The sequence below is a fragment of the Vollenhovia emeryi genome, unplaced genomic scaffold (genome assembly GCF_000949405.1).
Source record: "Vollenhovia emeryi isolate VEMERY1.0 unplaced genomic scaffold, V.emery_V1.0 DF939120.1, whole genome shotgun sequence".
In the NCBI taxonomy this organism is placed as follows: domain Eukaryota; kingdom Metazoa; phylum Arthropoda; class Insecta; order Hymenoptera; family Formicidae; genus Vollenhovia; species Vollenhovia emeryi.
The window spans coordinates 1,570,794-1,585,301 of NW_011967246.1; the positions used below are offsets into that span (position 1 = coordinate 1,570,794).

The 14,508-nt window shown below is 40.2% G+C and overlaps 1 protein-coding gene across 2 annotated transcripts in view; it reads left to right on the forward strand.

Annotated features, from left to right (window-relative positions):
- The window catches only part of LOC105570496 (GRAM domain-containing protein 3-like), an 84,617-nt gene extending 71,938 nt beyond the window's left edge, over positions 1 to 12,679 (forward strand). Inside the window, exons 5-8 of one of the 2 annotated variants that reach the window (XM_012027729.1) lie at positions 5,084 to 5,234; positions 6,722 to 7,272; positions 7,759 to 8,026; positions 8,631 to 12,679. In XM_012027729.1, coding sequence (XP_011883119.1) covers positions 5,084 to 5,234; positions 6,722 to 7,272; positions 7,759 to 8,026; positions 8,631 to 8,741 — 1,081 coding nt within the window. In that variant the 3' untranslated portion in view covers positions 8,742 to 12,679. The remainder of the gene's footprint in view (positions 1 to 5,083; positions 5,235 to 6,721; positions 7,273 to 7,758; positions 8,027 to 8,630) is intronic. The other variant, XM_012027730.1, reaches the window with a different exon arrangement.
- Positions 12,680 to 14,508: the final 1,829 nt, after the last annotated feature.

Genomic DNA, 14,508 nt, shown 5'->3' on the forward strand with positions numbered 1-14,508 from the left:
TGATAAGACGGTATAATTAATAATTTGTCTGTCTGTGTGCTGGGAAATACGTTTCTACGCGATAGCAGGCACATCATGATTATCGAGTGCCGCTATTAATTTTATTTATTTATGATGTTCAAATATTGTTACGGCACACTGGCCGTGATAATGTTGGCCAAGTCAGCCACCCTTTTGTCGGCGTGGCTTAATCGGGGAGATTCATAAAGGAAGTAATTTTAGAAATGCATGCAATTGATCGGTACTTGTTTCCAATCTCGAATGCGCTCGGGTAAATCGTTCTATTAGAGTAACTTATTAAACAGTGATACGCGAGGCAGCTTACACAACGAAGTATCGTTTGGGAAACGAGAAGTATCAATTGGATTATGTAGGGCAAATCGTATTCAGAATACAACGCAGGTTAAAGTGTGTTTTGAATCACGCGTTATTTCGAGTGTTCAAGTAACGCACTTTGTTTGTTTTTTTAATGAGATTGTTATGGAACATAAAATGTACAATCGATTTCAGTAGATAATATGAGACCTGCAAAACCGGACTTGCGTCTCTCGAACGTTGAAAAAAATGAGCGACCAGCAAGGGCGTCGATATAGGTCGATATTCCCATCGCATATGCTTAACGCTAACTGCCGCGGAGTTAGACAGCACTTGTGGCGTTAAATCACATCGAGAATAGAACTGTGTTTTGAAACAGTTCAATCGTACGAGAATGTTTTGCGGCCATTCTTACAATGGCCGCTTCATGCGTGCCGGTTATTACGGTACAAAGCGTGACGTCGCGCGTATTATCCGGGTGAAATTGCCTTTTGTGATTCTCAATACAAAACGTAAGTATCTCGTCGTTCGATCGTCGACGGTATTTTTGCAGCTCTCCTCGAACAAAAAGACTCTCCCTTTGCCCTCTCTCGTATGCGTACAACATTTTTTTGCACAAGCACGATACTTGTATCTTCATCGTATCTCCTTTAAATGCGAATTGCGTAATTTCTTTGAGCGTTTTCCGGTTCAACTCGCAACTTTTTAATTAAAGAGATCTGCGCATCCACTTTTTTCCCGGAGATATCATAATTCTGACGAAGAAGCAGATATTAGGCTTGTTTTCTGTTCCTACACTAGTGAACTAGTGCAATAAATTGGAGTAAGACAAGCATATTTTTTCTCATTCTAGCTTACTGCACTAGTTCACCAGTGCAGGAACAGAAAACAAACCCATTGTATACGATAAATATGTTTACAATCCTTTTTTACGCCAAGTCTTCATTAATATTCACCTATCTTCAACGCCATCAAAAAATTATATGCTCTTATAAAAATGAAGTATAATCCTCGTGCATATTTATCCTCTAGAAGTAATCTTTTTTCCAATAAAAAATGGGAATATCAGTGACCAGCCCTGACTGCTGTCCCGATGGAGATTAAAATCAGTTTTTATACAATGACGTATGGATTGTATCGCGAAAGATAATTCCAAGGAAAAATCGTAGGGTAACAAAAAGAAAATGTGCGATACGCCACGGTGCGATATCACGCTTATCGAGCGGATGTAAATGTGCAATGCCGGAAATTTTCCGTTCGTTTCCTGCCCCGCCTCGATCGCGAACGTCGTCGCGGGGATTCCGCGATCGCGAAACTCGTGCCTCGGCTTTCGATGAGCCGCCTTCGCAAATCTTATCGCGAACGCATACCTGTCATCATTATCTCGCCGCTCATTATCATCGAATCTGCCTATCGAATCCGCCAGTTATCGTCGTGCGATTTTTTGTTTCGATTCGGTTCCGGCGAGCCTCTTAATCAAGGGGGATGGCACAACGGCCGCTCCAGACAGTCTCCCACGTGTTATCTCCGTCGCCGGCAGCGGATTGTTAAGCCACAGATCGTGCACCAGTTACGCGTTACGCCGCGCGTCAGGCGGTCGTCTTCACGTGCGAAAATCGCGGCGATCCGCGACGCGATCGGCGAGATGAGTCGGCGCGCTCGGGTAGTTCGGATTGAGTTTTTTTTCCAATTTCCACAATGTACTTTGACGAAGGGAGATGGGAATCTTATCGGTCGTAACTAATTTTTATTGTTATAAAGAGAAGAATGTTCAATTATTTAGATTCTCCTTGGACATGATTTGAACTTCAAGTTCAGGAATAGTATATGAGTTTAAGCAGGTATTCTGAGGGTGTAAGAATGTTTTGTTAATTATTAACTTCATTTTAAATATCATTTTATCAGTTTCGAGTATTTTTATTTTGATTAAATTAGCGGAGGGTGAATAGAGCGTGAAAATTTCAAGTCTATTTCTCTTGGCGAGAAATGTAGATTTTGATGTAGTAGCTTGCAATGTTCGTACTCAACATTTATTTGAATTTTCTTCAACACTTGGAAGAAAGAGTACCTTGAGCAGAAAATAATCTTCGTTTGTCCGATAAAAGCACTTTTTACGAAGGAATTGTACAAAGTTTCGCGTCATTTTATCTAAACTATTTTATCTATCTCGCTCGTGTCGAAACTTTCCAAAGATAAAAACTTTCGTATTTGTTTACGATATGTGAATTTTGTCACTGTTCAGCATGAAACTGTGATCGATTTTACGAACTGTAGACTGTGTTGATAAAAGTGCACGAATGAGATTGTTTCAATTTTTGAAACGCGAAAAACGAGGCGCAACAAAACAGTCGACGATGGGAACGCGGGTGGAGATGTGGGGTAACGATTTGTGGAGTATCTCCGTTATGGGGAAAAGAAGCAGGCCGATCTCCGAACGGTGCAGCTCCAACAAGTTAGCAATGTTTATTTTTTTCTTTACTCATTTGCTCGTAGCATAGCGCACGACTTCAAACAAATCAGGGATAAGGCAAAAACGTAGTACAACTTCACTTTTTAAGGTAGTTCTTTGGTAAAATCAGTTATGTGAGAATTGTTTCAAATTTTTACAGTTTATTCTTTACATAAATACGTGCAAAATAAGACTAATTAAATTAAAATTGACCGTCTCAAAGTTCTAAAAAAAATTGTTAAAGTTTACTATGTTACACGAAATATTACATGTAAAACACGTTAAAAATATTATTACATGTAACAATATAATTCGTTGTGATATTATTACATGTCAAATATTATTTACACATATTATTATGTTTTAGAATATTAATATTTGCGTTTGCAAACGCAAATGGCGGCACATTTTATTTTTTTAAAGCTTAACGATGAGTGAGATTCGTATTGAGAAACAAATTGTTATAGAGTAAAATAGAACGAATAACTGGAAAAAAAATCAAAATTATTGACCGTTTCGTTTCAACAATATAAACAGTTAAAACTGAAAAATGGGAAGAATTATGTAGTAGACAGGAGTGTAGCGTAAGAGATGTGGCAACAGCACCTCAAACTACAATCTTTCGAATCTATTTTATATTATGTATTAATCGTAAGTGTATTCTTTAGAACAATATTGCACCAAGATATATCATTGTAATAATCGAGTGCTGGTTCCTGTCTGGAAGAAACTTGTGAGCATTACTGTCGCGAAACAACTACCTTAAGTTTGAATAGAGGCGAGGATAAGATATAACATAAATGATAAAAATTAGTCGAGTGATCTCTTCTTCGTGGGAATTCCAATCGAAGCTTGTTCCTGCGTTTTATTTTATAATTCACGAGTTGGCGTTAAATGTCTCGACGGTTCTTAAACGCCACATTAAATTGAAGATAAAGTTAATTGCAGATTAATCTCAAAACGAGGTGTCTTAAATCTCCAAGGTTCGTCGCAATTAATTATCGTTGAAGAAAGACTTTTAGCCTCGTTTTAAACGTTCTGCGTATTGACATGGTGGCGGTATACAAAAACGTATTACGCAACGCGTTAAGCGTCGTCGGTCGGGCTATGTTTCGATGATAAAATGAAAGGATAACCCGTGCAACGTGCCGTTCGTGTCCAGTTTCCTAGAGGATCAGCGGCTTTTCAACCGTTCGATATTCTTTTTCGGACTTGCATCCGGAATGCCGCTGGAAATAATTTCTCATTATCTTTCGCTACGCGCATATAAAATTCGGTGATAATAATATGGATGTATAATAAAATACCAACGCAGCGCGTTGTCTCTTCTTACCTGATAATATATCTTTGAAGGAGTACGATAATGCAACGACTTGAAACAAGATGCGACAGCATCAGGGAAATGTTTGAAAGTTGACCTTTTTGAATCGCAGAAAGGACCCCGCACTATTTTCAGGTAAAACAGGTCCCGACCGATTTTCATCAAATTCCGTATACAATTAGATGTATCATTAGGCAAATCAACCACAAAAAAATTTTCAAAAGTCATTTTTTCGAGCAGTTGAAGCGATATACCCGATAATGATGCACAATTCGTATTAGACGATATTTTGAAATTTGCATTGGAAATCATACTTGTAAAAAAAAGAAAGAGATGTAACGAAATTGATATATGATTGTCATAGGACATAGGATAGAAAATCGATCGGTATTTTACCTGGAAATAATGCGGGGTCCTTTCACGTACAAATTGGTATAATTTTATTTTATAAAAATGTGTGCCATAGAAATGTATTTGAATGACGATAATTGTTGCATTTCTACGAAAATTATTATTTCTGATGATTATACATACGATTACTAAAATTGTAATTGGATTAATCATAAAAAATTTTGTGTAACACTAATTTTCCACTAAAATTGCCTTTATTACAAAAATTTGTGATGTAACAATAATATATTATATACTAAAATTACATTGTAATATGAATAAATGTAATTGTAGTAAATAATTATTGTTACATAAGAAAATTTATGATAAATCATCCAATTGTATAATTTTTTACAACTAAGTAATTGCTAAGTAATTACAATAATATTATCCAATGAGGTATTCTTGGTGCAATTTGTATCTCAACAATTTATTTTGTGTTGGAGAAAGTGTCTAATCTTTTCAAATCCTCTCAATTTTAATCATTTAAACTGGACGACGACTCTTCCTCGACATGTGCATAAAAATTAAATACACATTCCCGCGTAAGATTTAATCTCTGTGAATAAAGGTCTTCTCTTACGTTGCTATTTTCTTGGTTTTTTCAGTCACCTTTCGAAGCCACTGAGTAGGAGTACACCATCGATGGCAGCTGGCGGCGCGCAAACTCCGGCAAAGGTTAGCAGATCCTCGTCGAGGTCGTCGCCGACGTCTACCAGCAGCGCGAGGCAGAAGAAGTTCCATAGGCACTTCAGTCAGGTAGAGATACGCTTAAATTCATTTTCTTAGAGTCCACGATTCCGCTTACGAGAAGAGCTGGAAGAGAACGCCCCCGCAGACATTGCAAATGAGGGGTGTTCTCTTCTCTGCAGTAACACGACTTGTTTAACCCGGATCCATTATCGCATTGCGATACTTAGCTCGTCTTCATCCGGCGGACAGTTCGCTTCAACTTCTCCGGACGTAGGATATAAACGCGTACGTCAATGCACGCCTCGGCGTGTCGCATAAAAATACCTCCCCTCATCTGTCGGTGAACTTCAGAACGAGGCAACAGACCTAGGTGTTCGATAAAAGGAACGCATAAATTATGAAAATATATCAGGATTTGCAGCTTCGCGTCTTTGTCTTGGAAGACGTTATTGTTGAATGTACAATGATGGCCAGAATGGTTGCGACACTCTTCTTTTTGTAGTGCGTTTAGCAAAGTGCATTTAGATTACCTTCCAAGATCTTCTTCCCCGAGGGATATTTTACTCGATGGCCATTCCGAAACCATTTTGAGCGTTTTCGATCTATTTCTCAAGTAAAATTTTCCTCAGAGAAAATGTTTCGGGAACGTAAACCCGGGGGTCAATTCTGTATCTTATACTATAGTGAAAATGCTAAAAGTGAGTAGATTTGTCTCTTTCTGACTGTCCCCTTAGAATTTTCACTATATTGTAAGATACAGAATTGACCCCCTGAATCTAAACGCGCGTTCCTAAACTCACTAAAAAAACGTGTCGCAATTCCGCCCATCACTGTACGTTTAGTGCGGCGTGTAAGTGAATTCATTAATGAATGCAAGTGTGATGCAATAGAGAGACTCTTGATGTTTGACGGATAGTTGATAAACAAGGTGTCGTATGTTAACTTGAAACAGAGTCCGTCTATAGAGCGAAAGTGTCTCACGCTCGGCGATTGATAAGTAAGAAGTAACTCGAAACGAGGTTCCGAGCGTGGTGAATAAAACGTGTAACTGGAAAGGGATTTGAATGCATAAGCACTTTGCGAAAAGGCGAAGGCTGCACTGGCAAATTTTATGCAATTCGAGTCACGTTGAACCATTCCTAGGTCGCTACCACCTACTCAACGTGTCGTTAATTTAACTAAGCCAATGGAGTTATCTTCAACTACCACACGCGTGTCGAAATTTCTTTATTTTAACGCAAAACGTGTAGATTAAAAAACAAATTGCTTGTCTTATTCAACTCCATTGTTTTAATTAATAACGTTAATTATAGGAGGCAATGGCGACCTAGGAATGCCCGAAAACGACTCGACGAACTTAACAGTGTAACTTCATCAAGCGCGCCAATTTTGACGATTATTTCGCTGTGCGTTTTCTGTGTAAATCCATGATTCGCCGCTCGTTTTACTACCTGTATTTTATAAAGACTAGCGAGATTCGCTCGAATGAGCAACCCCTTTGTAGAGGGGAATCCGCCGCGTCAGCGAAAGGACAGTGCCGACCTAATGCGTAGTCGTCGAAATTTCGTTATCAGGTGGCGGAGGACGAGCGCGTGCTGAATTACTACAGCTGCGCGCTGGTGGGCGACATCCTGCTGCAGGGTCACCTGTACATCACGCCCAACTACTTCGCCTTCTACAGCAACGTGTTCGGCTACGTGACGAAGCTGCTGATACCGACGGTGTCGGTGCTGAAGATCAGCAAGGAGAAGACGGCGCGCATCATCCCGAACGCGGTGGCGGTGGCCACCGAGGAGGAGCGTCATGTCTTCTGCTCGCTGCTCTCGCGCGACTCCACCTACAAGCTGATGAAGCAGGTTTGGGACGCGGCCATGGAGCCGCGAACGACGGCGGACGCGTTGCCGGCGATCGACAGCGACGATACCAAGCTCCTCGTCCCGGACACGCTGCTGGTCGACGATTCCGAGGTGAACGCCGAGGAGGACGAGTCGAGCATGTCCGAGAGCGGTACCGATCTCACGGCGGCCACCAGATCGCCGACCGTCTGCAGCGAGACCGACGGCGCCCCCGTGACGCTCAACAGGCCGATTTTGCCACCCGCCAGGTGAGACTTCCGGCCGGCTCCGTGTCCGACGTCTACACCGAGAGAATTTTCTCGTAAAATTTATCCTGCAATCGCGATAATCGTGGGACAACAGGGCATTTCGAAGAATTTTATGAGAGTCCTTTTGTGAAATTTTACCATGTATTTTACTAAAGTTGTTCAAAATGCCATGTTGCCCCACGATTACACAATCTTCAGAGTAAATTTTAAGAAAAGATTCTCCCCCGTGTAGAGAAAATAAAAAAAAGTTGCGTTAATTCCATTAACCGTCGCGAAGTTGGCTTGGACGAAGCGATTGGAAAGTTTTGCAAACGTGAGGCCAAGTCGTGCTTGCTTTCTTCCCAAAATCGCAACAATGAGAGAGTCTAGATAATCTTATCGCGTCTCTCCGTTCTCTCCGAAGTTTATAGCTTTGCGAAATACGACGCGCCGAAGTTGTTTTCGCAATTGTCGCTTATTCCGCTTGCTTTCGCGTCTTTCCTTAAGGCTGGAGACAGCAGTGTTAACGAAGGCGCTGACGCCGAGCAAATCCGACAGGCTGGGATCTCTGTTCACCAACGGGCTGAAGCCCGGCATGGTGATAGCGATACTGGTGGCCCTCTTGGCAGTTCTTTACGTATCGGCGGCTCTAATGATGATGCGCATTGACAGACTGCACACAGCTTATTTAAACCACCCTCTCGTCTCGCCGGAACGCTTCACGCAGGATCGGCTGTTGCACTATCTCAACACAAATCTGGATCAAATAGTGAAGGTAAGCTGCCCCTTTGTGGTGTCACGGTCGATTTTCATCTGTCGACGCACATCGGAAGTGCATTTCGAGTAATAATCACGAACGTTGAAGTCTGTTTGGTCTCAATAAAGAAATGTTTTTTTAACTTAACGTCTATAAATTTAATTACTTTATTCAAGTAAGTTAAGCAAGAGTTTTATTAAATTGAATTAAATAATACGTAAAACAGTAATTGCAAACTGGAAATGACACTGTATGACGATACTCGGTCTCAATGAGTAAAGTACTTTCTTTATCCTAAATTAAGTGACTTTATTTAATTAAATTGGTTTAAATACATTCTGTTCACTACTTCAAATACTACGAGCACGAAACAGCTTTATGTTTCCTCTCACATGTATATATTATATTTCTTACATTATTTTATTTTCTTCTGAAAGCAAAGATAGATAAGTTTATGAGTAACTTGGATTGCGTAACGGTGCCAGGTGTTCGGATTTTATCGCGATACTTGAAAAATCAGAGATAATCGAGGAGGACCAGGTGCGGTTGATGACGATGCCTGATGGAATGGCCCAAGTAACTAACTGTGATACGCTCGCTTGACATGAACATATGTTTGTAGGTACGGCAGAGTTTGCAGACGCTATCGCAGCAGTTTGTGACGATGAGCCAGGGTGGTAGCCAGACGGGGCCGGCCGGCGGCGTGGTGGAACCGGAAGACGCGCCGAGTTAGCCCTCGACGATAGGACTCGATTCAATTCAGCCAAAAAACGACACGAGGCCCCGTCGTCCCGCCGGCGCACGTAGCATCGCCTCGTGAACGACAACGTCGTACCATCGTCGTCGTCGTCGTCGTCGTCGTCGTCGTCGCCGTCGTCGACGACGTCGTCGTCGTCGTCATTGTCTTCGTCGTCGCCGCGCTATAGTCGTCGGCGACCGCGAGGGTCGATCCCACGCGACAGTCAATCGCGCGATCGTCCCTCCGACTAGGAGTTACTGTCGTTCTAGTACCTAGACTTCCGCGGGAGTTTAGAGAGGCAGCCGTCTCGTGAAACGAGAGACCTCGGGCATCCCCGAGCGAGGGAATGGAGTACCCTTTTCTAGCGAACTTTGAAGCGAACCTTGGACGCCCGCGCGAATTAGAACCGAGCGCTTGCAGAGACTTATAGGCTGTTCTGACAGAAACATACATATATGCGTAAAAAGATACCTCAGACACACATATACGAACACACACTTGTAAACAGGGGGGAAAAAGCGAAGATAAGTGCGCAGCGGGCGAAGGGATATCCGCTCTTTTTCTTTTCTTTTTGAACTAGTCACGCGTGTACCTAAGCCCCGGGGTACGACAAGAGAAACAGAATGAACAAAATGGTATATGTATATATACATATAGTATATATATATACAGTTGTATACATATAAAGTATCTATACATACAGATATAGATTAACAACGCATATTTCGCGATTACTTGTTCGTTAATTATGTATTTCGAGCTAGTCGGGCACTACTCTATCACCGCTGCTATATACTATATGATATATTAAAAAGATCGACACTATATTATATAGCATCACAATTCGGTAATCTTATCTCGATGTAGCGCGCGGCACACGCGCCGAGCGACGATACTTCGCCGAGACGTTGAAGTATCTACCGAGATATAATAGAGGAGTTCGCGCTTTCCTTATCCGCCATTAGCTCTTTCAGTACCTGCCTTGAACCTGCATTTAATAATGATATAAAAATCTTAACTCCACGATATGTATCGACCCTTGTCCTCGCCACGTTCTCGGTGTCTCACGAATCTCGATGAGACTACAGGTATTTAAGTTTCTCCGCTGTCAAATTTCAAACAAAATTTCGATACGAAATGCTACTTGCTGGCGGCAATTCGTGACGTTCTGTGTTAAGCAATGAAAATATAAGCGTTGAATATCATTGAAGGAAAGGGCGTAACGCGACCTCTCTACAATGTGAGGATTGACGGCCGGATTCTTGAAAAAATATACATGATTCTCCTCTGCAATAACAGAGGAGAATCATGTATATTTTTTCAATTCTTCAATTAGCAAAGCTTTCGGTCTCTTAGAAACTTTTCTAATTGAAGAAAAATGAAACTTCGTAGCTACTTGCTGACATCATTTAACGTGGACATCGTTCAAGTAAATCTCGATGTCTCGACAGACCGTAGCGTTAAACTAAACTATGATACATTACAAATAGAAAAGGGGTTTTTGACAAATTTAAATGAGAGTTGAGACGGACGAAGACTCTTGCCTAAATATTAGTATTTGCATATTTGTATCCCGCAACGAGCGTAAGGGAATATTTACTTAATGACAGTTAAAGTTAAGCGAACACACTGATGAACACCGGCTGTAAAATTGCGTTGAATTAACAAGAGGAAGGTGCTAACGTCCCTACATTTAGTTCGGTACTGAAAGGGTTAAATTGCGCAGCTTGGATGGGCCCGGAGATGCGAGAGAAAGAGAGGATGAAACTGAGAGAAAGAAAGAATCCGCGTTCTCTTGCGTGACTGTTCCTACCGCACGCTCCCGATTGTTTCTGGAAGTAACGACGGTGTTATATCTTCTAGATTCGATCACGCGAGTCGTCTGCGTCGAAAGTGACTCCGTTTCGAGATCAGACAAATGTCGAGAATCTTGAAACATGCAGGGACATCGATTTCTTGTCTCTTACTTAATTTATTTATGCTTAATTTATTTGATACAAAATATTTGACTGAATTTATTTTTTTTTATTTTAGTATACACACACACACATATCATATGCACATATACACACACGTACACATCTAATGTCTAAGATATATTAAGATCTGAAAAGCATAACGATATCTATGATTAAATAGGTTTATAATTTTATTATTTATTCGAGATTTGGACAAGTTTTTGGGGAAAATTTTAAAACTGTTGTTAGTTGAGCTAATTTGTTTTTAAATAAATTATATTAATAAGAAACTCACGTTTACGGGAGTTCCTCGGCATATATCGGGTTGATTAAATTTTAGGTAGAAAAGCAGTTTGAGACATAGATGAATTAAGTTTGTCGCATGTTTCGAAGCTCGCATTCTGCCGCACTTTCGAGACGTACGGCTCGCGCGCTAAAGTGCTCGCGAAATATTTCATTTACTCGAGCAAATTCCGAAATCGTTGCACTTTCCGACGGAACGATGAATGTTGAGAGAGACGAAAGAGGCGTTATTATATTTGCGGTTGTAATATGGGAGACGAGAGGCTGGAGGTTGACTGTGATAATAGGATCGTGAATGCGCGCTCGCAGAGGCACGACCGCGCTTACCTCTTTACTGCGCGGAATCCGCAAAATATAGAGAGAATAACATTATCTTTAGGGAGAAAAAAGGGAAATGCGGGAGTTGCGTAATATATGATATGATATGCAGCGCAGTGAGGAGGTCGTTTTCGTGGTTTCTTTTTTGCTCGGAGAAGAAGGAAGCAATTTGATAAGCGCGATCGTTTCCCCTTCGAGCTTAATACGGGATCTAAGAGAACTGCTGTTATATTAATTAGCTATATTTATAAGAATGTAAAGAGAGGAGGAAAAAGAGGGAGAGGAAAAAATTTTAAACGTTGTTTTCTATATTGTTTAATTATTAATTATACTCGTGGGATATACAAACGGTATTATTTTAAGTTTCAACCTTTTATTGGACATTTCTATTATCGATTGACTACGTTGAATACATTACTCGCGCAGAAAAACGAGGCGAGATAACGCGACGTCATCAGAGCTGAAAATTTATTTATTCTTCTCCGATTTCCTCTCGAAAACGTCGTGAAAACGTGGGACGGGGCAGTATTCCTTTCGCGTGTCCGGAAATGTACGACTCGACTTCACGCGCGATGAATATTCCGTCGACGCGAGAACATACGCGAGATTGTTTAACCGTAAATAGAGACGTAACCAACATGTATCGTTACTGACGATTCGTTGAGAAGCGAAAGCATACCGATACATGCGCCAGAAAACACGAGCACACGTACGAGAAGCAGACCTTGTAAATCGCTTTGCTCGGAAAACTTTCAAAACCCTCGGGATTTTTGCAAGCCCGATCTGTTGTACATTGTCACACACGATGAACCCTTGGAATTTCTAAACACGATCCTCAGATCCATATCGCATACGCGGGGAGATCAATTCTGATATTCGTTTTGTCATCCGAATAACAAAGTAGCTTGCCGATTGGCCGATTTCCGATGTCTCAGCAAGAATTGGAGACGAACCGTAGATGAACTATATGCAGAAAGAAGGAGGATTAAAACGAGTCAACGGCGGTATATTTTGCGAAATTAAATTATCTTTTCGTAAATCGAAGCTAAATTTTTGATTATAGAAAATAAATTTTGGTTGGCTGTTTTTGATCCAATTTCATTGAATTATTGTGAACGTATTGCTGGAATGAGATTGCTGCCTTCCAAATATATAGATAATTAAATAATGCTATGAAAATATATTTCAGAACGTTAAATAATGTTAAGACTTAGTGAAGAATAGTCACAAAGTGAACATTAATTTAAAGATTATTTAAGTTTTAACAAATTTAATAGACAGATATGAGATACAGTCGCTAGACAGAAGGTTTGGATGTTTGACATCTAAGAAATATAAGAAGAAGAAAGAAAATAAGATTCTAATTATACTTGTTACTTTTTCTTTTTTTTAATGTGGTAATAAATTGAATTTGTTGGAGCAATCTCATGTCGGAAATCACTGACGGTCGGTTGCGAGAGAAATTATCAATCGAGACGTTCTGCGAGGATCGTAGCCAATAAATGCGACAGCCAAGTTCTGTGCCAAATTTGGTAAAAATTGAGTGAAATATCCTACGAAGACACGCTTGTTCCTGTCGACTGTCGTGCGCTCGTATAGCTTTTCCGCCACATTAGGGAGTTGATGTTAAAAAACTTGCTACATAGAGGAAAGTTATGCCGAATTATATCGAGAATCGTTTCAAACAACGAAGCGACGGTTACGGGTCATCGATTTGTCATCAACCACAGGAAATTTCGCCGAATTTTCGACGAAACATTCATCTATTGTATAATAATTGTTTCCCGATACGGATAATTTCTAATTAAAAAAATTATTTGTCGTATTGGTATTCATTAAAAAAAACAGATTAAAAAAATATTAAATATAAAAAGGTTTATACAGAGAATTTATTCTGTAAAATTATATGACTCAGACTTGGAGATATAATAATGCAATTTTACAAAACTGTTTTTTAACATATTTTTATGATCTCTTGTTTTATGTAAAGAATATATGTATATTATTATAGAGAATTATTAAGTATTCTCTATTGGTAACTTTGTCAGTTTTCTGTGGATGATCGCAGATTAATGATCGGCATCGTATGAATCGGCGACAAGAAGGGCATTTTTCCCGCGTGAACAATGCAACCCTTAAAGACCGTATGAGAGATGATTGAGAGAAAAATGCGAAGCACACAAGATGATGAAATCCCCGACCCGGAAATTACCCGAAGCGGATGTTGCGTTAGTTAATTGTATTACGTAGTCGATAGTATCTATTCCTCGTTCTTGTTTACATATGACTGCTACTTGCCTTATCGTAATGTTTTTAGACATTTTAGATGGGTGCTCAACACACACGGTCCGTTTATTTAAGGATATATACGAGTGTGTATGTGTTGCAAGATTGGTGTTAAAGGAGTACGCTTCGCGTATCGCCAAACGTGATTCAAAGGTCTCGTTATACGCTCAATTCGCTGAAATAGAAATTTTTTAAGTAGCTATCTATGATGGACGGCTCAAACAGAGATTGTTTTCTGTGTGTAATATAATTTATATCATCAAAATTTCATCACAATTTTATCATCATTTTCTTATGCATATAATTGTCCTTTTATGTTTTTACAAAAATGTTTACAAAAACATAATATTTAGCATATTAAATATTAAATTCGTTTTAACGAGATATTAAAGTAGATATTAAATTCAATTTCTCTTTCTCTTCTGTATAAAAATTTCCGATTTATCTTACTCTGAAACATAAAGTAAAAGAAATGGAAAGAAAAGTGTTAACATATTTCTCTGGAGAGCTTAATTGCGAAGGATATTAGGTGAGAGGCCTTTTGACGCGATACTCGAAGTGCACAATTGGAGGAATTATTTGTTAACGATAAAATTGCGCGGCCGGATATCGGATCTCGCAATTATTGCGCACACGCGAGGAGTCGCGTGGCGGGAGGGAATCCAAAAACAACTACAGACCAATAATTTACTACGTAATTTGTGTAGCTCGATACACAGGATGCAAATAAATTTGTGAAAACATGAAGCCGGATAAACATTCGCCTCACCCCCGGGTTGCGCGGCGTTTCCTTCTACGCAGGCATTTCCCATCGTCGGCGGTTAATCTGCAAGCTGACCACAACGTCCACCACCCACGAGAGCCTGCGGTTTATTGAGTTAATTACCGCTGCTTCA